This window comes from Coffea arabica, chromosome 7c (assembly GCF_036785885.1).
Source record: "Coffea arabica cultivar ET-39 chromosome 7c, Coffea Arabica ET-39 HiFi, whole genome shotgun sequence".
NCBI classification, from domain to species: domain Eukaryota; kingdom Viridiplantae; phylum Streptophyta; class Magnoliopsida; order Gentianales; family Rubiaceae; genus Coffea; species Coffea arabica.
In genome coordinates, this window is record NC_092322.1 from 2,304,421 (window position 1) to 2,328,695 (window position 24,275).

Here is a 24,275-nt window from a genome sequence, read left to right on the forward strand (position 1 = left end):
CGTGGCGTGTGAAAGGCAGTACCGCTGGTGTGCTGTGGTTGTGACTGTTTGAGGCCTTTACTGCTTTAAGCCAGTCATAGTACTAGTATTTAAAATATCTCCATGGGACCGACCCAAGTGAATTTCGCATTAGCTTATTACAATCACAATAGTAAAGGTGAGAATGGAATAGCAGCCCATATGTTACGGAAGACTCAGAGGGAATTGATTATTCCTACAGAACCCGTGTTGGTTCTGAGCAAAAACGCCCACTGGTCGCATCCTCTTATTTAAATTTCTGCCATCTTCTCCTTGATGAGCCTTCTCATTATCTTTCCTGAAGGAGATTTAGGAATCGCGTCCACGAACTGCAGTCTTCTCACTTTCTTGTAGTGTGCCACGTTAGCTGCGACGTGCTTGATAATATCCTCTTCGTTTTCTTTTGCTCCTGGGCTTATCACCACCCACGCACTTGGAATTTCCCCAGCTTCCTTGTCAGGCAGCCTGAAAGTTCATTACATTACTCGGTGATTTGACGGGAAAAAAAAAAAAAAAAAAAGAGCAAAAGCCCGTCTTTGGCTCGGGAGGACTTATTACCCCACCACAGCAGCATCTTCAACAGATGGATGAGTGAGGAGGACTCCCTCTAATTCAGCAGGAGCAACCTGCCAATCATATAGACCAGCGGGTCGGGTGTAATAAAAAAACATAGAGAAGCTAATGCTGTTCAGAAGCAATGTTAAGCTGATAGCTTCTGCGTCATTTGCATCATCATTATTAACTCTTCCTGTTTCTATTTCGTGTATTGCATATCCTTACTGAAACTTGAACAAAAAATGCCGTCGTACCTGGAATCCTTTGTACTTGATCAATTCTTTTATCCGATCCACCACGAATACATCCCCATCATCATCAATGTATCCAACGTCACCGGTATGAAGCCACCCGTCTTTGTCAATTGTAAGGGCGGTTTCATGTTCATTCTTGTAGTAACCTGAAAAAAAATAAATAAATAAATTTTTCTCGTGTTTGTAATAATGCAGCAATGGCTTTGGCTAATCCAATTCAGTTCACGGTGTTGAATTTTGTACTCACCTTTCATCACACACTGGCTTCGAACACAAATCTCACCGGGGGTGTTCTTGGGTAAAGATCTCCCCGTCTCAGGATCAACAAACTTCACTTCCAAATTTGGAAGGATGAATCCCACAGAGTTTCTCTTGGCAATTCCATGGCCTTTACTTGGGTCTCCGTGGCTAATTGTGATGCAGCTGTGCTCTGTCATCCCATACGCCTGCAAGAAAAGAGTTAGTGCATAGTAAATAGAGATGCTAATGAACGTGTCTTTTCATTGCAGCAAAGTGATCATAAATAGTAAACAGAGATGCTTTACACACACAATACTTGCCTCTTGTACCACAATGCCAGGGAACTTCTTCTCAAACTCGTTGAGAATTTCTGGGGCAAGGGGAGCTGCTGCCGTCATGATGGACCTCAGCTTGAGTTTAGTAAGATCAAATTCATCGACTATAGGGTTCTTCACCAACCCGAGAATGATTGGCGGCACAATGGGTGCAAACGTGACTTCATGGGTAATCAATGCGTCCATAAAAGCTCGAAGTTCATACTTGGGCATTACCACGACTTTCCCCTTGTTTCTGATCGTAGCACAACAAATTCCGGTGAGACCATAAATATGGTAAAAGGGTATCAGACCGAGTATAGTGACCTGGCCAATCATTTCAGGTCCCACGCTGAACAATGACGAGCAGAGATTGGCGACTATATTCCGATGGGTAAGCATTACACCTTTTGACAATCCGGTCGTGCCAGATGAGAATGGAAGGGCGCAAAGGTCAGATTGTTGCACCATTTCGTTATTGCTACCGGAGCTGGCACGATCTGCAGCTTCAAGTAATTCATCCCACTTCATGGTTCCCTCGATGCGCTCTTCCTCGCCTACAACTATGACTGAAAGCCCCAAATCGTTTACCTGCTATGCCCCAACAAGTGCATTTCAAAGTAAAGCAAGATTTATACAGGTATTAGTAGCAAAAAAAAAAAAAAGATCAAGAACATCTACGTTGAGTTGCTAACTTTAGTACAGTTAACTTGTTGTATTCAATACCTTTTTGTAGGTTGATGCATCAGTGATGATAAGTTTGGCTTCAGCTGATTCAACTTGCTTCTTAATCTCTGATGCATGGGAGGCTGGGTTTGCACCCGAAAATACTCCTCCAGCGGACATGATCCCTAAAGCAATAATGGCATATTCTATGACATTTGGCAGCACTACCACCACGACGCATCCTTTCCTCAAGCCAATTGACCGCAAGGCCTTGGCAAACCTCCTGATGTCTCTTGCAACTTCAGCATAAGTGTATCCTTTTCCGGTGGCTGCATCCACAAATGCCACCTTTTCTGAGTACAACTCCGCATTCTGGAGCACAAAATCTGGCAGAGTCAGGTCGCTGGGAATTTGAACTGGTGGATATCGACTTCTGAAAACATGCTCTTCTGGATGCAAGCTTTGAATACCAGTACTACCCATTGTGGCTTCACGGGATGGATGGATGGACAACCAGAGTTGCTCAAAGCAGCTTTATAGCAATAGCTAGAGGAGTCACAAAGTACTTGTGCACGAGCATTGGCAGCCGCTTAGGAATAAAACCTCGGAACTGTATTGGGCGTTGGGCGTTTGGCAAGTGAGAAGTAGTTAAGTCATGTCTTAATATACATCTGTCATCATCTTTAGTTGCAGTGGTTGTCTATTTGGTTTCCTATATGTTGTAAAACCGGTGGCTTAGCCGATCACTTTCCACTACAATCCGTCCCCCAGCCAAAAGAAGAAAATTTTTCATCAACTCTTCAAACAACTAAAACCGTGCGGTAACTCTTCAAACAGCTGAAACGCAGGTACATTACCTGAATCTAGCTCACACAATGACACGCTCGGATTGTATTTTTCTGAATTTTTCCGCTCAGACTGCATTTTTTTGAATTTTTTAATTACAAAAATTACTGTAATAAGATAAAAAATTGTAAAAAAATATGTTACGAAATGAAAAACGAAACAATTTTCTTTGAAAAATTGCCTTTTTTTTTTTTTTCCAAACAAAACTCCTCTAGATTCATTCCAGCCCAAGCACGTATAGAGAGAACAACATACTTCGGACACTACACGATTCGTTAGTCCGAATTGACATTATTGATGCCTTCGAATTCTTTTCCCGCACAATGGCCTCCAGAAGAAGCTCCAGTTGACTCTAGGCAGGCCATCATCCATTCACACACTCAAAAAAATGCCTTCCTTTGCATAAGTCATCGTTTCATCGAGCTGACTTGTTGAAAAATTATTTCTTACTCCTCAATTAAATCAACTTTTCACGACACTCAGCAAAATAAAAGAGAGCCTCAATAAAAGGTTATTTTGTTTGAGACCCAAAATATAACGAGATAACATACTATCGTTAGTGACATAAGGAATACACAGCTATGTATATGTATTTTAGTAAGAAAAACAGATTAATTCCCAGAATTTGTAACACGTCTGCAGCTAATCATCCTCAAAGATCAGGGACACATTTGACCCTCTCATATACGGCCACGAAAACACACGTGGCTGAATTGTTTCAGGATTTTATATGTTACAAAAAGATTCTAGTAGTTGCCCGTAATCAATGACGGAGCATTCACGGGATACAGGACAATTATTTCCATTAATTTAAAAGGATTACAAAAAGACAGCACAAAAGGGATAGAATAAGCATTTCTACTCTTTCCCCCTAAAGAAAATGGATGTGTTAAAAGAAAAACAAAATGCTTGAATGACCAAAAATAGGCAGAACTGATGACAAAACAACTAGTAGACAAGGAAATCCTAATAACGGAGCCAATAGGTCCTGCGTCTGAACCAGTTGTAGTCAGGTAAACCCTGAATTGGTCCAAGAGCAGATATTGCAATATCCTGCAATCAAATCAAATTCAACGTTAAAACCATACATACAAATTGAGAGCCAACCATTCCGACTCAATGTACTGTAACTGTGTTCTAATCCATACCTTGTCAGATATAAATCTGTTCGCCACACGCTTGATAGTGTTGGCATCTATAGCATCAATCCTGGCAAACAACTCAGGATACGGGATCCTTCTGCCATATGTAAGCAACTGCAAACACAAACCATGACCAGAATTATGTTAAGCTTAGCAAAGAAGTCGCGGGGAACAAAAGAATAAAGGTCAGTCCCTGTTTCCCCTGCCCTGGGGGCAGCTCATTGTAACGGGTTTATCACTTTATCAGTAAGCCTTTACAAGTAAAATTGGAAAAAGAAAACACCAAGTCTACTGTCATTTGATACAGGGCATATGACAAGACACTAATCATCTTGAATCCTCTATGCCTTTTTTAATAAGGCCGCTCTGTTTCAAAATCTAACTCATACCTGACGGCCAATATCTTCAGCCACCGGACTTGTTCCATCCAAGTGTAGTAGTAGAGAAGATTTCAACTGAAAGCAAGCACATAATATAGTGGACACGGAATGAGCCAAAAAGAACTGCCTTAAACAAAAAGAATGACCTTGATGTAAACCTAAAGTAACAAACTGGCAGCTACCTGGTTCTGAGCACGTACAACATCCTCCTCTGACACCCGATAAGACAGCTTGCTAATCTCGTACATAATTGCATAAGCTAAATCATCCAAGCAATCGGGCTGTAAAAAATTTCACACAGAGATCAGTTCTATAACTTTTGGAAGATAATGTGCAAACCAACTGCTTCAACCGAGAAGTTTGCACAATCTGAATAAGCCAAATGCAATTTGCAGCAACCAGCAGAAAGGAAAGGACCCTCAATAGTACCCAACCACAAGATTCTGACTGCTGTAAATATATATTTAAGTTGAAATATCACATCTTTATCCCAAGCCTAGACATCGTGCATATCAAAAACCAGGCGATACAAGAGATCATCCCAGAACAAATTAGATCACACCAGGAAATTTTACTATATTACACTAAGAAAAAAGGACACAGCAGAAGATCAGTAAATCCAGTTCTACATCCATATGATGCATTTACAACATCTAATCTGGAAAATCAAACATCACACAGTCATATCACACCACAACAGGAAAGAGAGTAGAGAAATTTACAGCTACTTATTCTGGTATGACAAGCAAACATTAACCGCTTGTTAAAAAACACTATAATCATCCCAAACCTATAGTTTTCTCTTCTTTTTTTTTTTTTTGTAAACCCCCCACCCCCAATAAAAAAGGCAGCAACCCCTCTTCGCCCATTTTGTGGAATTTAAATAGGAAACACTGGGGATATAACAGATGAATTATAAACTACACGAGGAAAAGGTGTACACAAATAAACACAGATGCAGATGTAAAAGTTCATGAATTTTGTATGCGTCATTTCAAATTTGGGATTTCTATTTCCCCTTCCCCAAGTGCAAGTTAGAGGAACAGGTGTGGACCTTTGCAACAGCATAGACACCAAATAGACCAGAATCCTTATAGTTGCTGTTGAAAGCCATCAAGCTTTCTGCTATCTCGTTGATGCCAACCCTCTGGGCAAGATCAGAGCTGTACATACATATTGAAAATGGTAAGTAAGCAGCAGTTGTAATCCTGCATACTTAATTCACAAACAAGATTAACTAACCCCATATGCTTCCCACCACCAGCGCTCTTACTCCAAGATCCTAACATCGACTGCATGACCATTAACGCAATGGAATCAGGATCCGTCCAAGAAGCCCCTTCAAAAGCAACTGCAAATTGGGCAAGTGGAATGTCGTCGTCAATCATCCTCACCTGATTACAAAACAAAAAGATATTAACAGTGTATTCTTGTGAAGGAAAGACGTCATGAAGTATTCAAGCAAGAGAAATATACTTCGGAACCAGTAAAGATAGCTGGGTCTTTAGCAATTAATTCAGTAGTTGTACTTCCAGTAGGAGACAACTTCGTGAATAATTTCTTTACTAGATCCACAATTTCCTCATGCTTAACAGCTCCAGAGGCGGCAATTACCTAAAAACAGCAGCAAAAGAAACGTTCAGAAAATATTCTCCGGCAAACTGCAAATGACCAAACAATATGTAAAAACAACATTTAAGCGGAATATTTAATTAACATGAAAATTAGAACTGACTGCCTCAGTCTTACTGTTCTGGGAGCAGAGTAATGAGTAGATATGTAGTCCTTTAGGTGCTGTTTCGTGATTGTCATGATGTTATCTGCAGGTCCAAGTATTGTCCTAGCCAGAGATGAGTGTTGGAATGCAGTAGCATGTAGGTGGTCAAATATGACTTCCTCAGTTTGACCTTCCACCTACAATTAGAGAAGAAACCGCTGCAGTTCAGTAAACTCTAGCAAAAGTAAGCTGAAGGTAAAACTCTTAAGCACAGGACATTAGAATAAAACTCATAGATAGCCTGAAGGAGTCTACTTAGGCACACAAATTTAAGAAAATGAGCCATTATATCTGTAACTGCATTTCAAAGTTCTAATTAAGCAAAATATTTATCCAACCCAACATAAGCAAAACAAAAATCAGACTTTTTTCAAAGTGCTTCATGTCTGACCATTTCAGATTGCAAAAGAACTGTACCAATGTCCAGATAGATACGGATGACATCTGCTCAGTGGCACTATCATACTTCTTGTGAAGTACCAAGAAAATGCTCAACTAACACACCAACAACAAATTCTATGTGGATAATCTCAAAAAGGAAAAAAGAGCAAACCTCACACCTAGCGCCAATCCTGTGTAACACTTCCCTCTACCCTATCAATCTAAACTAAATAAGAAACTAAAGAACTCCCTAAACCAGTCAATAGACAGTAATGTTTGGTGATCCCCTTAAATCCTAAACCTCCAGATTGAAGACCCATGACAAGAAACCCATAAACGAATAAAAATTTAACTTGATAGCGGCATCACAAAATCATCCTCAAAGACACCACAGCAATGTGGAAAGCTCACCAGTGTAAAAAGAAGAAGAAAGGAAAGCACCTAAATCTAAAATACTACTATCTACCTCCTGCATTTCCCTGAGGATAACATCTCGTTCCCGGGTGATTTTACTCTCCTCAAACTTCGAATTTTGAAGAATATCAGCCAGTATATCCATAGCCCTGGGCACATCCTTTTCCAGAACCTTAGCATAATATGTAGTCTGCTCTCTGGAAGTGTAAGCATTTAGATGTCCACCCATATTCTCAATCTCTTCCTCCAATTCCCTGGCGGCCCGCCTCTCAGTGCCCTTAAAGATCATGTGCTCGAGGAAGTGAGCAGTTCCGTTAGTCTCATCGGACTCGAACCGGGACCCTGCGTCGATCCAGACACCGACGGTGGCCGTAGGGCAGGCGAGATTGGACTCGGTAGCAATGCGGAGGCCGTTTGGGAGAGTGGTGACGCGGGTGAGGGGAGCGGCGAGGACGGGGGTATGGTCGACCCGAGCCGGGTGGGGCGAGCTGTACTTGAGGAAGCGCGAATCGGGTTGTTCTAGCTGTTTGAGTTTGCTTTTGACGTTCTCAGCTAACCGGTCGTAGATCATGGCTGTCGGGGGAGGTGGGGAGAAATTTGATGGAGTTGAAGAAGGAGAGGCGGGGGCGACAGCGGCGTAGGAAGTCGAGAAGGGGCGGAGGTGCTTGGTGGTGGTTCGTTGAGATCGACGAGCCAGGGTAAGGAGGCGGCGGATCGCCATGGAGGCAGGTCGGGTCCAAAATCTGCGGTGTAGCTCTAGGGTTTAGTGGATTCTGGTGGTGCCTCTCAGGAGGAGAAGTAGAAGATGATGATTGATTGATTAACGATTTAAGGGGGCAAAGGGAGAAGGAAAGCTGTAGCCGGGACTCAGGAGTCGGGACTTCCCCTCAGCTCACAGCTTTTACTGTAGTACTTCTCTCTGAAACGATGACGTCTTTGGTTGGGAATTTTTTTCTCTATTAATTAATTACTGGCCCATTAACTCTGAGAGTAAAAATTTATCCACTTTTAAATTTTATGTGAGAAAAACCTTTTTTTTTTCAAAGTGAGAGACACCTTCAATGAATAAAAGTAGAAATAGTATAGTCTCTTTTAAAAAGTTAATGAGGAAAAAAATTCTTATAAAACCAACAAAATAAACCAATAATAAGTTAATGAGTAAATATTATAAACACTAACGATCAATTACTAGTGCATAATATAAAATATTATTGCATAAAAAAATTAATCTATAAGTTAATTTAATTTTTTTACATAAAAAAGTTAGAAATAAATATTCATTCACATTTATTACACTTTTAATTAATTGAAATAATAATAATAAATAATAATGACGTGATGTTAAAATTTGCAACGTGGCTTTGACCGAGTTATAGCGCCATTCGCTTCTTTGGGATCATCTATCTAAAAAATAGTTGGGCCGGGCGAAATGAGGGTCGTGACATTTGGGCCGGATGCTAAACTAAGGCGGGCCGAGAACACACGTAAAAGCCTGGATCAAACGCTACAAGCAGCCCTATATAAATAAATCTCAGTAATAGCATTGCAGTATAAACCCTAGCACGTCCACTTTGGTTTGGCTCTCAGAGGCATCGGCCGCGCCGGCAGAGCTGCTACAGAGACACATTCGACGATGGCGACTGCGAGGACTGTGAAAGACGTCTCTCCTCACGACTTCGTCAAGGCTTATTCAGCCCATCTCAGGCGATCTGGAAGGGTCAGTTTACCTTCAACTTCCAAATTCTAAATAAAGATTGTGGGATATGAACTCGTTAACTCGTCGTTTTCTGTTAGGTTTCTTTCGTTTCTTACACATATATACTGTGTGATGCACATGAAATGTGCACTTTGATACTAGTTTCTTGGTAAGTGTATTTGGCGCTTTAATTACCAGCTAAAATGTTGGTAATAGCTTTCTTAAGGCTTCGTATTCATGGGGTCAATGTCGAAATAAAAGGAAGGGACCTCTAGAAAGAATCTGTTCTGAATTGCTACTCGTTGCTGCAAGTATTGTCGATATGATTTTATGTGGTTATATATTTTTTGAACTCATTTCAAAAAGCTTCATGGCTAACTGGTGGAGGATTCCTTAAGGAATTTCTCAATCCAAAATGCTTAAAGAAGTAGATAAATCATGCCTTAATTGGTGGATATGTTGTGTGGTTCCCAGCTGTTATGAATATCTTTGCCTGCATATTACCTCGGTGAACCAACAGTGTCTTTGTTAAGCCGCTGCAACATTTATCACTTTCTTTTGTTTGTTTATAATATATATCACCGTCTTTTGTTTAATTGCTGCTCCATAGATGGAACTTCCACAATGGGTTGATATTGTGAAAACTGGTACACTCAAGGAACTTGCTCCGTATGACCCAGATTGGTACTACATCAGAGCCGGTATAACCCTCTTTACCCCTCTGTTTCTTTTGTACTACTCTCTCTCTCTCCCGCCCTCCCTCCCTCTGTGAAAATGTGTGGGCAGTATGGCATGATTGGTTTGTTATCAAGGTTAATTTGTGGATGGGAATTGTTAACATGATAGTGACAAGGTCTTATGCCATGACTACTTGTCTATTTTGTTCCATTGCAGCTTCCATGGCTAGAAAAATTTATTTGAGGCAAGGCCTTGGAGTTGGTGCTTTCAGGAGGATTTATGGTGGGAGCAAGAGGAATGGAAGCCGTCCTCCTCATTTTGGTAAAAGCAGCGGGAGTGTTGCTCGCCACATTCTTCAGCAGCTGCAGAAGATGAATATTGTTGATATGGACCCAAAAGGGTGAGATAGTTGACTTTCTGCCTTATTTTGACCTGAATCATCAAACATCCGAGTAACTTGAATAAGTCTACTTTATCAAATTAATCTGCTCCAATGAATTTAATCTGCTCCAATGAATTAATGAATGACACGTATAATATACTTTAGCACTATAGTTTACCTGAATGACGTGGAGTTATAAAATGTAAATTGCAACATGGATCATGTGGTATATGTTTACCACATATGCACTTCATTCACCTGCATACAGTCCTTTTAGAAGCGTAAGAGTATGGTTTAAAACATTATGTCTCAGTTTTAACTCTGATTAGATTAGGAACTTAGGATCTGTAGAATGTCCAGGTTTAAAAGGATGCTTGTATGTGAAATTCAGTTGCGACATTTCTGGTTACTTGCATCTCTGGCTATTCTAGTATGTTTGCTAATTCTACCACATATACTTTGTGTTTCAGTGGAAGAAGAATCACATCCAGTGGACAAAGAGATCTTGACCAAGTAGCTGGCCGCATTGTTGTAGCACCTTGATAGATGAATTAATGAGCTTTTCTACTTTACATGTCAATTTTGATAATATGTAGGCTCTTTTATGTTGTCCATTTCCCTTTTTTGCTTCGAGCTTGTGGAAGAGATGTCCTTGGATATTTTATTAGACAATCTGTCTTGACTCCCGAGTTTTTTCTAGACAAGCTGTACTCCTGTTCTTAAAGGTTCACCTATTGCTTATATTACTCTATTTTATATATTTGTTTACTCTGTTAAATTTTACGTCTAGGGGTTCTTTGAACTGAGCGATGTGAGAAAGCTGTTTTTTACATTATTTGTCTCGAATTTTGGTCATTAGGTTTGGACAGGGGAGACTTATTCATGTGTCTAGAGAATCTGGAGGTAGGCTTAAGGACTTTTTTTCCGTTTTCTTTTTAAAAGATGACAAAGATGAGGGTTCATAGAAACTGGCTTCTTGCTGATAACTTCGAGAATTAGGATGGAGTCGGGCCATTTTTATCAGCTATAACACTGGCTTTGGTTCTTTTGAATGTACCAAATCTCAGGTTCAGGGGACTTCTTTGATTGAGTGCATCACTGCCGAGTACATTGCAACGTTAGAGTTTAACGCGAAATTGTAGGGGTGATAACCGGATGTGTTCTTTGGCTTTGGAGGACTAAATGTGCTTTTTTTTTTACAAGTAAATGTGCAACTTATCAAGGCGCAAGAGTTTTATGAGAGCCCTATCAATCATCATGCGGGTAAATTATAGGCCGTTTTGAGTTTAGCAAATGCCGTGTAAGCTAAGTCCCACGAGTGATTCATTCTCCGTTTTACTATTAATATAGGCTTGTTTATCCTTTTCATCCAGATTAAATTGTAGTCCACTTTTTAAATAAACAATATAGTCAACTTTAAACTCCTCTAAAATGCCTTGATTTAATATAGATTGATATTGAGTATATATAACCTAATTTATTTAACGTATGTTGTTATTGTATGGTGCAATTTTCATCAAAATATTATTGTTGTAGTTAATACAAAGCTAATTAGTTATATTACATTTACAGGTACTAATAACTAACATTTGCTCATGTGTTATGTATTTTAATCGTGATATTCTTAAAGGATTACTTTTTTATATACTGAAAGTGTATATATGAATCACCATTAAATACATGACAATTCATCTGAATTTAAAATTAATATTCAAGTTTTACTCATGTGTCGTGCAATTAATTATGATTGTGTGTGTGTGTGTGTGTATGATTTATTCTTTTTTAAATTATGTGAAAAAAGTCGGAATTATCAAAATGAGACGAAGGAGTACATGTTATTGTGATTAAATCAAAGCACTGAAATTGGTAAAGAAACTTGCAGTTTGCCGCACGGGAGAAAACAGGGCGCTGAAATTCCAAGCAGATGAACAGCACGAGGACAAACAGGCTGAACGATATGAAAGCATTCATTAACATGGCACGCCGTCGTGCCAAGGAAAAAAATATAGCAACACGCTGTTTGGCAAAATTCTGAGAAACTTATTTCTTTCATGTACAAATAATAAAAGAATGCTAAAAAAATCAATAAAATGTGCTGTAACTCCCAGCATGTTCTCATCTAAGTCTCTTTCTTTAGCCACCCCTCACTGTAGCTCCGCGTACAAATCACTCCAGGACATGCAAGATTTGATCTTCTTGTGTTGAGGAAGGTGGAACTTAGGCTCTCTCGGTATGGTAGGATGCTTCGTTGACCTATCAGAAACCAAAGACAAAACTTAACAAAATAGTACTCTTTTTATGTTTCTAGCCAATGGACCAAAGCTACCTTCTAGGGATGAAAGGCCTGTCGAAGTAAGGCAGTGGTTGAGCCTTGGGAATGAGCTCCTTTCTAAGCCTTCTAAGCTCCTCTTCCTCTTCCAACTACATTTGACAACAAACTCGTTTAACTAGAGTATAAACCAACATTTACTCCACCAGATAATAACTATATCATATGTAATTTACCTTCTGCAGCCTCTCCTTTTCTAGTTTATACTGTTCAGCAAGGCTCAACTTTTCTGCCACCTGATACCGAGAATAGTAAGTATTGAGCATTACTAGGCAGAAACTTAAACAGGATTTTGGAGAGAGTGTTACCAAGTCCAGCACTATAAAAGAGGTCGTAAAATGAGAATGACTAACTATAAGTTCAACCTCTTTATAAAATAATTTGAAATTACAAGGTCAGGTCACAAAGAAATTGAAACCCTGCCTGATGATCGAATTCAGCACGCTCCACAGCCCTGATATCACTGTGCAGCACTAAGTCAAGTGGTCTGGTAATGTCTTTAACTGGAGGCTTTACCAAACACTGTAAACAAGAGAAAACAAATAAGCATTATCTATGCAATAGGTAGGTGAAAACACACGGCCCTTATTATAAAAACTAATTACTTGCAAATAGCACAAGAATCAGGTACTGGCTTAACAACATTGTTCTGCTAATAAAGCACTTGACTAAATCATGGTTCATTAGGAGTTATTACTATTAGTCATCTACTGGTAATGCTCTAAATTATACTAGTGTTTGAGTAGCAGTTTAGGCATGATAAACTCGCCTGAAATGCAATTTGGCAATGTAGATTTCAATATTGAATCAACTCAGTATAAATTCAAGCAATTTATTTTCTTTCTTTGACCATTGCAGCAACAGCTTAACTTTGAGGTTCAAGAAGAAACTACCTCTGGCTCATCTGTTGTCCAAGGAAGACCTTGTGCAATTGGTATGCGCAGCTTCTCCTCTTCCTCCATCATCTGTTTAACTTTTTTGAGGAATTCTTCTTGTTTACAACTTCCTCTTTGCTGCAACCAGGTCAATTGAATATATACTCAACAATGAGGTGACTTGAAAATGCAATTCCAAGAAACGATGCTCGTTATGAGAGGAAAAAAGGTGAAATATTTGTTTGAAAAACTAAGAAGGATGCCGATGGGATAAGTTCAAAAGCTTTGGAGAGCATACTTCTTATTGTTATTCTAATACTTGCAAAAGTAGTTTGAAAACTAGGAAAGACGCCAATGGGATAAATTCAAAAGCTTTAGAGAGCATACTTCTTATTGTTATTCTAATACTTGCAAAGGTAGTTTCGCACAGAAAATGAAACTTCATTAGGAGATAGACATATACCACTAATTGTTGCGAGTAATAGCTAGATAATAAAAGATACAAAGACTTCTAGCTAAACTGACAACAGCGCACCAGAATATGCACCAGAAGCACTCAGTTAAACTCACAAATCTCTACGTGGAAGCAGCCAAACAACTTTATTAATAATATAACACAAACCTCAGTTCTAAGCTTGAATGGTTTCTGGAAGGTTTGTTTCAGATGCTTTCTCTTCCAATGTCGACTAGCAAATGTCCCAGATGACTCAGCACTCTGCATCGGGAATGAAAAGTAAAATCATTCTACCTACCATACTTTTGATAATTACATAAGGTCATGAATGGGAACAAAATCCTTACATTTCTTCGGCTTCTTCGACCACCACCAGAGTTCCTGCTAGAAACGCTGAAGGTAGAAAAAGTCAAAACACAAACAAAATTATATTGTAATCAGGAAAACCTACTAATAGAAAACAAGTTTCATAAACCAATTAAAATTGCATCACCAACCTTCCTTGACTGCTGTCCAGAGAAGAAGAAACACGCGAATCCAAACCTAAACTCTCCGAAGTGAGTACAAAATCAGAAGGGCAGAATGAAGACGAAGAGACTTGTGTCTGGGGAAGTAATTGAGGTTGCAACCCAGGCAATGCCCATTTCATTCCTTTCCTGGCGTCCTCTATCTCTTTCTCCTCCTCCTCCTCCTCAGAATCAGCTGGTTTTGGGATTGACAAAAGCTTCTCAAAAGCCTTAACCAAATGCAACACTCTTCCAGACCCAGGTTCAGGCACACTCTTCCTTGCATCTTCCAACAACTTGTCCCTCCTTCTCTTGATGTTAGAATTAGAAACACCCATTTCACAAGGTCCCTCAGTTTCATCTTGGTCATGCTTATCTTCAAATCCACAAGGCTCAGAACAATGATCAAACATTTTATCTTCAAGTCCATTAACAATCCCATCCGGGTCTGGAAGAGCCTTTTCGCCTTCTTCAGCAGCTCTATCAGTCTTCTCTAACTCATTCGCATCATCATTGTCCAAAACAGCGTTGCCGCCTCTCTTGAAAAACTCTTCTTGCGAAGCCCTAAGAGTATCATAAGCCAAACAAACACACTTCCTCCCTTTATTGTTGCACTTACAAGCCACCGCGATTGAAGAGTTCACTTTCTCTCTCCTCGAATTCTTCTTCGCCACCACGAACTTTCTCTCTCGGATCTTGTTCTTGTTGGAAGGCGAAGACATCATGTTAGGGTTAGGGTTGCATTTCTTAGAGGCAGATTTTTGGGTTTTTGTTGCAGATTTGATTGCTGGAGAATTAGAAAATTTCGAAGCAGGGCTGGACAAATTGGGGTGGAAATTCTCGGAATTTGTAAACAAGTCGTCGGTCTTTGATCTGTTTGGTTTGGGATCCTTCACCGGAGTGTTGGTTACTACTGCTCCGGCTGTCTTGACATCCATCGGAAAAGTTAGCCGGAAAGTGGTTGATATTTCTGTCACTAGGGGTTATACTGAGAAAGAAGGAGTGAAGAAACGGGAAGGGGGGTTAAGGCAATAGTTGACTGAATTGTGTGAGGAATTCTTGAATTCATTGATGATGATATGAGAGATTAGCGGAACGGAGAGACGGGGGATAATAGAGGAACGTTACGCTTCCGCGGCTCTTGTAACGGCTAGTTTTTTCTGTGGGCTTCGTTTTTGGAGCGTACGATCTTGCGTTTAACTTGTATGGCGAGGGTCAACCGTTGGATTTGGTCGACTAAGAGGATGAAGGGGCTATGATTCTGATTACCGTTGAAGACGATTTCCCTCTTCTTTTTTTTTTTTGGTATTTTTAAAGTGGATGATGTTGGTGGTCATCAAGTCTATCGTTGAGGGGCTATACTTTTTTAACTGGATCAGCGTAAAGTAAGTTGGGCTTTGGTCTGGTTTTCGGAGGATACTACCCGATCGGAACCCACGTTATTCATTAACGGCCATGCCCTTTACAGTAAGATATATTGGGCTAGGCTTTGGGAACCATGATTCGTATTTCCACGATGGTTGGGGCCTGGCGTGGTGCCGGATAGTGAATTTTTCACGCAATTGGGGCCCACCTACCTGAACCCATAATCTCTGCTGGGATTGCATTTTATTTGACTGGAAAATTGCTGTGACTGAGAGTGATGGATCGATCATTAACCTGAGACTACTCAAATCTTTTCTTTTCCTTCATTCATTTGGAAGGCAATGATTAGGTCTTGTCTTAGAACTCACTCAAACCTTTATTGAGACAACAAGCATCAAGCAAAGCATGTTCATTCTTAGATTTGAAGGAATTCTTTTGGTCATTTTTATATTTGGAGTCATGGGTTAAAGTTAAATTCTCTCCTGTAGTACTTCTTTTTTTTTTTTTTTTCCTCTCTTAATGCAAAGACTGAACGTGTGCTCCAAAGGGTCACTGCTTCTTTATTCTTGTTTTTGAAGGGTTCAATTTTCTCTTTCATCCGTAAATTCACTTTCCCGTGTAATTATAATGAGAACTGACCTCCCTCCCGTTCGGTAGTAAATGACAACAACAATAACTAATTGCCCCGTACCTCCTCCTCCCTCTTAATTTGGACACAATTCAATCCAATATTTACAATAAGAGAGTATACGACTCAAATGCACAGAGGAATATCTAAATGATCCCCTTTTATTAATTTTTTGGACTAATATCTATACTAATATATTAGATTGTGCTATCATGTAATTATAGTTATTACCAATTGAAACGGAAAATATATATATATATATATATATATATATTGTTGGTGACCTTTTATTTTATCCTTTTTTTGAGTAAATTTTATATACACCGACAATGTATACACTGTCACCGTTTGATTCGTGACATGTGTGCAAAAGTTGAATGTCAAATTCAAATTTTACATAATTGTCATTCATCCAATGTTGATAGTACTATCAGTGTAGGAAAGATTAATACTTTTTTTTTGAATCGCTCAAAATTCACTACTCATTGCGTTGCAGTAGTCCTTACATTGTCAGTTGACTGACCACCTATTTTGTGTTGCTATTTAACTAAAAAGAAAAGGAAAAAGAACAAGAAAACGTGTTGTCAATGTTTTACCGTTTACCGCATAATCTAGTGTTAAAATTTAAAACCCGATGTCGTATGTCGAAGGCTAGCATTAATAAACTTAGAAGAAGAAAAGTTTGGATTGACGACTATTGCTACATTGGTACGTTGACTCATCTGGGTAGCTTTCTGCACCTGGAATACGTAGCCTTGAGGAAATTGACCGACAGTTTACCTTAGAGCTGTTAAACGAACCGAACTGTTCGTTAGCTCGGTTCGTTTCGGCTCGTTCGTGTTCGTTAAAAACTCGTTCGAAAGCCTTAAACGAACGAACACGAACGAATTTTTGTGTTCGTTTAATAATCGAACGAACACGAATATGTTCGGGAATTTTAACGAGCGTTCGCGAACAAGGACATAATTGTCATTTGATAAATTTTAGGGTTACTCATAAGAAATTCTAAAACTTTCCCCTTCCTTTTCCAACCTTACTTTTGTTTTCCTTCCCCATTGGCCGCTGCTGAAAATTTTTACTTGTCTTATGGCTGAATTTTTATATTTGAAGGACAAATTACTTTGTTTTATTTGTTGTTTTTATGTTAATGTTGGTTATGCAGTTATTGAATAATGGAATTTAGTCATTTAGTATTTTAATTATTTTTTAGGATGATTAATGATTTGTGTGGCATATTTAAGGCCTAGAATAATCTGGATTCGAACTTTTCGAGCGTGTTCGTGAACGGCTCGTTTATGTTAAACGAGTCGAACACGAACATGAACTTTACTTAACGAGTCGAACACGAACACAGATTTAGAGTTCGAAAGTTAACGAACGAACACGAACGGAGTTCGAATCGCTTAACGAACAGAGCTCAAACATGAGATACTCGGTTCGTTTCGGTTCGTTTACAGCTCTAGTTTACCTTAGATATATATATTTATTTTTTTTTATTTTTTTTTTGGTCAACACAGGGGTGTCCGGGTCAGGATCCGAAGGCGACCCCGACTAATCCCCTACGCCCAAGTATACCACCACACCAAGCGCACCAGGAGTTAAGTGGGATTCGACCACTTAACCTTGGAGTTCCGAAAGAAGCCCAAGACCAGATAGTCTAGCCCCGGGGGGTTTACCTTAGATATTTGAATTCGCCTATTTGCATCTTATGTTGATTTCTAGTTCTGTCGGTAATCTGCATACTTCAGTGATGTCCGCCGGTATCTGTAGGGGTCGGCGCTATCCGTCCCGTGCACTATTTGACTTATTTGATCCAAACCTTATTGATTAGATCTCTTTTTTACCATATCAATGGACACTTATTAAATACCCACTAAGAGAGGATTGAGCTAATGGGTACCCGTCCAATCCTGCTCATCATTTAATTTTTAAAAAGTATTTATATTAATTTAATTTTGTATATTCATTTAACATTCAACAAAGAATTTTCTCAAAAAAAAACTTTTCATATGAAGAAACAAATATGTAAAGAGAATATAAGAAAAAAGGAAAAAACTAAAAGAATTCAAAATCAATGAAAATTTGAAATAAATATTGCCCTTTTTTGAATATACATTCCACATCAATTAAACTCTTCCCAAAAAAAAAAAAAAAGATTATGATCTCTATAAATGAATATTGTATATAAACTATAGTCTCTCATACATTTATTGTAATTTGTTTAATGGAATTACTTAGTTAACTCAAAAAATATTAGTATGTGTATAAAAATAACACGTGTGTGTGTGTGTGTGTGTTTTTTTTGGGAGGGGGGAGGGGAGGCGGATCGCTTACTCATAGATTCTTAATTCTATGATTTTAACTCGTCCTGCATATAGGCGAATACCTGACCTTTTTTTACCCAGTCAAATAATACGAATTGAAATACCATCTTTTTCGATTCAAATATAATGTATTTTTGGATCAGTGGATATTTTTTCTTACACCTATATATCTATTTGTCTTGCGTAGGGTCATTCATTACATGCCAGTCATTGCGTTGAATAGCATGTAGCTCGCAGGCATTCCATTGAAAGCGATTACCAACCAAATAACATATAATCAAAAGATCTTTTATAAAAAGTTTGCCAATTTTTGCATTACTACCAAATTTTGCCAATTTACGTGTCAAACGAGTCATAGGAAATATCGACAAGTACAATTACCTACCTTTTTTGTTTTGTATGAATCAATATTGGTAATTTTGCATACATATTTTCCTTATTCTGTAAACAGTCTTTGATATATTTTGTTTCACTTCTTCTTTCCTTGCTCCAAAATTTTAAGGTGGAAGAAAGAAGGGAAAAAACAAAACAAAGGCAAAGTGTGTGAGTCGATTCAAGCTTACTATTTCCAATTTGCATGTATAGCACCGAAATGCATGTAATAGGAATTACCGGAAATAAAATAATTGATGAGATTTTTTTTGATAAATCTTATATATACCGATAGTTTATACACTATCATCGTAAGATGCACAACGTCTAATCTGAATTTAAATAAAAAATTAATTTTTGTTGTGTGTCATGCATTTGACCATGATAATACACTGTCTGTATCTATCTTCATTGATTGATTTTCAAGAAATGTTAACACGCATAAAGAGAAATATGCAATAATTGATTATCTTATAAGGTATTTTTTTAATGAATACACGAGCAGTATTAGATGAGTGCCACGTAATTTAATTTCAAAATTGAAATTTTATTTTTACACATGTTGCACATATTCACAATAGCTTTTTTCTTACACCGATAGAATATAAAAATTGGATACATTTGATAAAAATGAAATATTTATTGAATTATTAATCTGATATATTTGAGTATATATTGTATTAAATAATAACTGAATAGCATATCATTCATTCTCCGGGGGTGCTATCTTTTAAAAACACTGATGAAGTCAAACGGTAATGGAAAGAAAGTGGAAGTGTAAGGGATGATCACATTCCAAGCGATTTATTCCGTATTCCATTGGTACAGCGCCCCCGTCGAAAAGTCGTGCTTGACAGTGTTGAATTAGCCGCGAAAACGCGTGGGTGCAAACCAGGATTCTCACCGCTCCCAGACTTTCACCCCCAGCTTCGTGCTCCGCGGCGGGATTTAGAAATGAAGAAATTACGAGCACTTTTTCCCCCCATAATTCTTAATTCGGAACTGAATTAGTACTAATAATACTTTCATCACCAACCATGGCTTTAGGTGGTGGGTGCGACAAATTCAGACTAAAAGTTTCTAATTTCCTCATTTACCCTTTCCTCGTCTCGCAAAAAACGTGTGCAATTATGCTCGCTGGGCTGTTAATTTAGGACTTCGGGGAGGGTTAAAAGATGGATTGTAAGAGGGGAAAGGGTAGATCTTGGATCCAAACTGCCACTATAAAAACCAATCCCCGCTCTCTCCGCGAACTGGTAGAGTATTTCTAGACATTTTACTCATCCTCCTTCAGATCTCTCTCTCTCTCTCTCTCTCTCTCTCTCTTACAAGCGCCACAGGAGTGATCCAAAGAGGTACAGTTTCCATTCTCACCACTGCAATTTCCTAATTTGTTTCTTAAGTTTCTACAATTAGGTAATAGGCGTGCTTGAACAATCGATTACATTATTTATATGATATATTGATACGTGCTTAGCATGGCGGAGATGGAGTTTTTCAATTCGATTTTGTGGATCAAATGCTACTGTTAATTATTTTTTGGAGCATGGTTTCGTTTTGAGTATGCTCTTTTTTGGATTGTTACGCTTGTTATTGGTTGGAAGTGCGGTTGACATCTTACTCTGCTTTTGAATTTGGTCCCCATTGCTTTGATTTTGTTAGATCTGTTAGCATCTTTATGAAATTTTGGATATGGTCTGAAACGTAGGCTGATTAGATAATGGTTTAGCTGCGATTAGTGGTTTTAAGCGCAATTAAACGAGCTTTCCGTTGATTGACTCTTCTCATGCATGAATCACGGTGGATCTGTATTGAATTCCGTAAGTAAGCTTGATGCATTAGAAAATTATGTTCCTGCCGTTGCTCGGATTGCGAAATATCTTTTTTCAGTGGAACAATGATTTGGATCTTTAGAAGGTTGTCTGATAGCTCATACTTGTTTGAGCTGAGTTCGTCGATCACGTGAAGAATGAGCTTTTAAAAAGTTTATTTGGTCTCTTACTGTTATCTTTTTTCTTCTACTTGCTAATATCAAGCTTTGAATTTTTCCCCCTAGCTGCAAAAGGGATATAAATGTGTTCAGATGTGCTAATTTTTTTTTTATGATCCTGTCCTCTGTGTCAATCTAATGTTTCCTAGTTTTTTTGTTACTGATGTTTCAATTAATAAGATTCCCTTTCTTTTTGTGATCTAAAGATGTCTTTGTTTTATTTGGCAGCTTCTATTTCTGTATTTTCTTTTGATCTTCTGTAGCACTGTGGATACAGAATGTTGCATTGAATTTCCTAGAATGTACTGAATAACTGTGCCAAAAACTTGACCCTTGGATAAGGGTGCGACATATGGCTTGAGCACCACTATTGGGGTACAATCTCAATGTGTGACCTTTATAGTCCAAATTTGTATTATTATGGAATTTTTAGATTATGTAAATACATTTTTTGGACAAGGTTCTTCTAGATCCTTCCACCGATACTCTTACAGGAGTTCATGGGACCGAGTGGCGCTCATAGCACTGTCAATAATACATCTATCTTTTTTTGCCTCTAATACACTTTTACTACACTCTTAGTGCAATTGTTGCTATACTGATGCTTGAATTCTATGATGGGCATTTCCAACAGTGGTGAACCAGTCTTAAATTGACAAAATGACATCTATTTTTATTTTTTTTGGTTGTCCCTGTGATCTCATGAGGCTAATACAATGTGTTATATGTATAACCCCCAGATTGCAAAAGAAGAGGAACCATGGTGAAGATCTGCTGTATTGGAGCTGGATATGTCGGAGGGCCAACTATGGCCGTCATAGCACTTAAGTGCCCATCCATTGAGGTGGCTGTAGTTGATATCTCTGCTCCTCGAATTAATGCCTGGAACAGTGATCAGCTTCCAATTTATGAGCCAGGTCTTGAAGAAGTGGTGAAGGAGTGCCGTGGCAGGAACCTCTTCTTTAGCACAGCTGTGGAGAAACATGTATGTGAGGCAGATATAGTCTTTGTTTCTGTCAACACTCCCACCAAGACCAGAGGTCTCGGAGCAGGCAAAGCTGCAGATCTAACATACTGGGAGAGTGCAGCCCGCATGATTGCTGATGTCTCAAAATCTGACAAAATTGTTGTTGAGAAATCAACAGTTCCAGTCAAGACAGCTGAGGCCATTGAAAAAATTCTGACTCACAACAGCAAAGGAATTAACTTCCAGATCCTCTCAAATCCTGAGTTTCTTGCAGAGGGAACTGCAATTCAGGATCTTTTCAAGCCCGACAGGGTCCTCATTGGAGGCCGGGAAACCCCGGGAGGCCAGAAAGCTATTCAAGTGCTAAAAGATGTTTATGCTCAGTGGGTTCCTGAAGATTGCATCATCACCACCAATTTGTGGTCTGCTGAGCTCTCAAAGCTTGCTGCAAATGCATTCCTGGCACAGAGAATCTCATCTGTTAATGCCATGTCAGCGCTTTGTGAGGCAACTGGAGCAGATGTTACTCAGGTATCTTATGCTGTTGGAAAAGACACAAGAATTGGTCCCAAGTTCCTCAATGCTAGTGTTGGATTTGGTGGCTCTTGCTTCCAGAAGGACATTCTGAACCTGGTTTATATTTGTGAGTGCAATGGCCTTCCCGAGGTGGCAGAGTACTGGAAGCAAGTTATCAAGATAAATGATTACCAAAAGAATCGTTTTGTCAACCGCTTGGTTTCCTCAATGTTTAATACAGTTGCGAATAAGAAAATTGCTGTCCTAGGTTTTGCTTTTAAGAAAGATACTGGTGATACAAGAGAGACCCCAGCTATTGATGTCTGCAAGGGACTTTTGGGTGACAAAGCAAGGGTGAGCATATATGACCCACAAGTGACTGAGGATCAAATCCAGAGAGACCTTAATATGAACAAGTTTGATTGGGATCATCCCTTGCACCTCCAGCCAATGAGTCCCACCACTGTCAAGCAAGTCAGTGTAGTTTGGGATGCCTACGAGGCAACCAAGGATGCCCATGCTGTATGCATTCTCACAGAGTGGGATGAGTTTAAGACTCTTGATTACCAGAGGATATATGACAACATGCAGAAACCAGCTTTTATCTTTGATGGTAGGAACATTGTCAATGTGGATAAGATGAGGGAGATTGGGTTTATTGTGTATTCAATTGGAAAGCCACTGGATGCCTGGCTCAAGGACATGCCTGCTGTTGCTTAAAATGCAGCCTTTGATCTTGTGGCTTGTATCAGGACCAGTGAAGATAGAAGTGAAGCGGTCAGCGGGATTCATTACCATTTTTTTTTTCCGATAGACTCAGTTTCTGATCTTTACGTTTTTGTTTTGTAGTCAAGAGGACCTTTGGCGTCGCTGTCTCCATTTTAAGTAAGAAGCTTTGTGTTTACCCTTACATTATTGTATTTTGATGATCCTACATTTTTGCCGTTGGCTGTAAGGACCTGATTTCTTCCTTTTTTGGTTTATAAAATGATTACGAGTTCTAGAAACCCGTGTTATTAGTGCATCATGACTGGGTATGAATTTGCCAGTATATCTGATCCTCCTGCGCAACAGTTTCTGCTGTGCACGGGTTCATTGCTGGCAGGAAACCATTTCAGTTGCGCATTTATACAAGAAACTGTTCCCTTCGTGATCTTTCGTTGGTGTACTGAAAACTAACAGTAAATTTAGTACTTGGGAAAATATTTTCAAAGGCTCTGCTCCTATGTTTGAAACTTAAACTTCATCTCGCCGCAGTGGATGGTTGGATTGGCTCCGATGATATCGAAGTGATTGATAATTGCATTAGAACTTGGAAGCTGGATTCATGTTTGATTAGGGATGGGTTAATAAAATTGTCCTCGCGGGGTTAATAAAATTTTATTATAGTTAAATTTTAATAAATAATCAAGTATTAAAATATTAACACATCATCAAATTATTATTCATTGTAATTTTACAATTGAAACTCATAAAAACAATCAAACAAAAGTTATTTGAATACAATCCAATATGATGAAATAAATACAACTAAAATAGTCAAGTTTTCACTTTTGGTATAAATACAATCACTAATTCATTTTTGTGTTTGTGCTTTTTTTTTGAGAAAAAAGTGTTATTCTATTAAGTGTAATTCGAAATTTAGTATAAATGTATTAGTAAATTTAGTATAACTAATTAATAAATTCTATTAGTTGACATGTCTAATTATTCATATAATTGATAATATCAATTATATTACATACATTAATATACATTATATAATACACCTAACTAATAATATCATTATCATAAATTTATAACTAATTAAATTACATATTATATATATATATATATTTATATATATACTTTTTTTTTTCCAGGTGGCGGGGCGGGGGATTATACCCCCGCCCCGAGAGCTCTCGGCGGGGCAGTTGCCCGTGGGCACCCACCCCCATTGCCATCCCTATGTTTGACTCTGAAATTAGAATCTTCTGAGACAGCAGAGACCTGAATGGGTTTGGGATATCAGGAGGTCATGCATTCCTACAAAAAAGATAAAACACTTTGGGGAGGTGTATTATCAGATGTTAATTCCGCGTAGCATCTGCGATTCTATTTCTACCACCCCATCCCTCACCTTTTCTTGAAGTTAATAGTCTTTGTTCGTTATTATTTGGCTTCATACTACAGGGTTCATCGGAGTTATGCTCTAATTTTCACGTTG

At 38.6% G+C, this 24,275-nt stretch overlaps 5 protein-coding genes across 6 annotated transcripts; 2 read left to right on the forward strand and 3 right to left on the reverse strand.

Moving 5' to 3' along the window:
• Positions 1 to 80: 80 nt before the first annotated feature.
• On the reverse strand, positions 81 to 2,658 carry LOC113698709 (4-coumarate--CoA ligase-like 1). Of its 2 annotated transcripts, XM_072057073.1 has the most exons (6): positions 2,108 to 2,656; positions 1,388 to 1,972; positions 1,075 to 1,273; positions 828 to 973; positions 577 to 644; positions 81 to 483 (listed from the first exon to the last, which is right to left on the reverse strand). In XM_072057073.1, the coding sequence occupies exons 1-6, from the start codon at positions 2,528 to 2,530 to the stop codon at positions 270 to 272; spliced, it is 1,635 nt and encodes a 544-aa protein (XP_071913174.1). In that variant the 5' UTR covers positions 2,531 to 2,656; the 3' UTR covers positions 81 to 269. The 2 variants fall into 2 exon arrangements, with proteins under 2 accessions (XP_071913174.1, XP_071913175.1); XM_072057074.1 differs by lacking the exon at positions 577 to 644 and having other exon boundaries at positions 342 to 483; positions 2,108 to 2,658.
• An 884-nt stretch (positions 2,659 to 3,542) lies between these two features.
• Positions 3,543 to 7,855, reverse strand: LOC140010365 (probable mitochondrial-processing peptidase subunit beta, mitochondrial). Its single transcript, XM_072057075.1, has 9 exons — positions 7,040 to 7,855; positions 6,165 to 6,329; positions 5,892 to 6,029; positions 5,658 to 5,809; positions 5,470 to 5,578; positions 4,598 to 4,696; positions 4,425 to 4,490; positions 4,042 to 4,149; positions 3,543 to 3,946 (listed from the first exon to the last, which is right to left on the reverse strand). The coding sequence occupies exons 1-9, from the start codon at positions 7,706 to 7,708 to the stop codon at positions 3,860 to 3,862; spliced, it is 1,593 nt and encodes a 530-aa protein (XP_071913176.1). The 5' UTR covers positions 7,709 to 7,855; the 3' UTR covers positions 3,543 to 3,859.
• A 666-nt stretch (positions 7,856 to 8,521) lies between these two features.
• LOC113699988 (small ribosomal subunit protein eS19z) lies at positions 8,522 to 10,484 on the forward strand. The gene is made up of 4 exons (XM_027220370.2): positions 8,522 to 8,704; positions 9,294 to 9,384; positions 9,578 to 9,761; positions 10,214 to 10,484. Exons 1-4 carry the CDS (start codon positions 8,621 to 8,623, stop codon positions 10,284 to 10,286), a joined length of 432 nt encoding a protein of 143 aa, XP_027076171.2. The 5' UTR covers positions 8,522 to 8,620; the 3' UTR covers positions 10,287 to 10,484.
• A 1,173-nt stretch (positions 10,485 to 11,657) lies between these two features.
• Positions 11,658 to 15,170, reverse strand: LOC140010366 (microtubule-destabilizing protein 60-like). Its single transcript, XM_072057076.1, has 8 exons — positions 13,899 to 15,170; positions 13,749 to 13,794; positions 13,570 to 13,662; positions 12,966 to 13,085; positions 12,496 to 12,594; positions 12,249 to 12,308; positions 12,070 to 12,164; positions 11,658 to 11,996 (listed from the first exon to the last, which is right to left on the reverse strand). Exons 1-8 carry the CDS (start codon positions 14,843 to 14,845, stop codon positions 11,888 to 11,890), a joined length of 1,569 nt encoding a protein of 522 aa, XP_071913177.1. The 5' UTR covers positions 14,846 to 15,170; the 3' UTR covers positions 11,658 to 11,887.
• Positions 15,171 to 19,817: 4,647 nt separating this feature from the next.
• On the forward strand, positions 19,818 to 23,076 carry LOC140010367 (UDP-glucose 6-dehydrogenase 1). The gene is made up of 2 exons (XM_072057077.1): positions 19,818 to 19,951; positions 21,327 to 23,076. The coding sequence occupies exon 2, from the start codon at positions 21,347 to 21,349 to the stop codon at positions 22,787 to 22,789; it is 1,443 nt and encodes a 480-aa protein (XP_071913178.1). The 5' UTR covers positions 19,818 to 19,951; positions 21,327 to 21,346; the 3' UTR covers positions 22,790 to 23,076.
• The last annotated feature ends 1,199 nt before the right edge of the window (positions 23,077 to 24,275 follow it).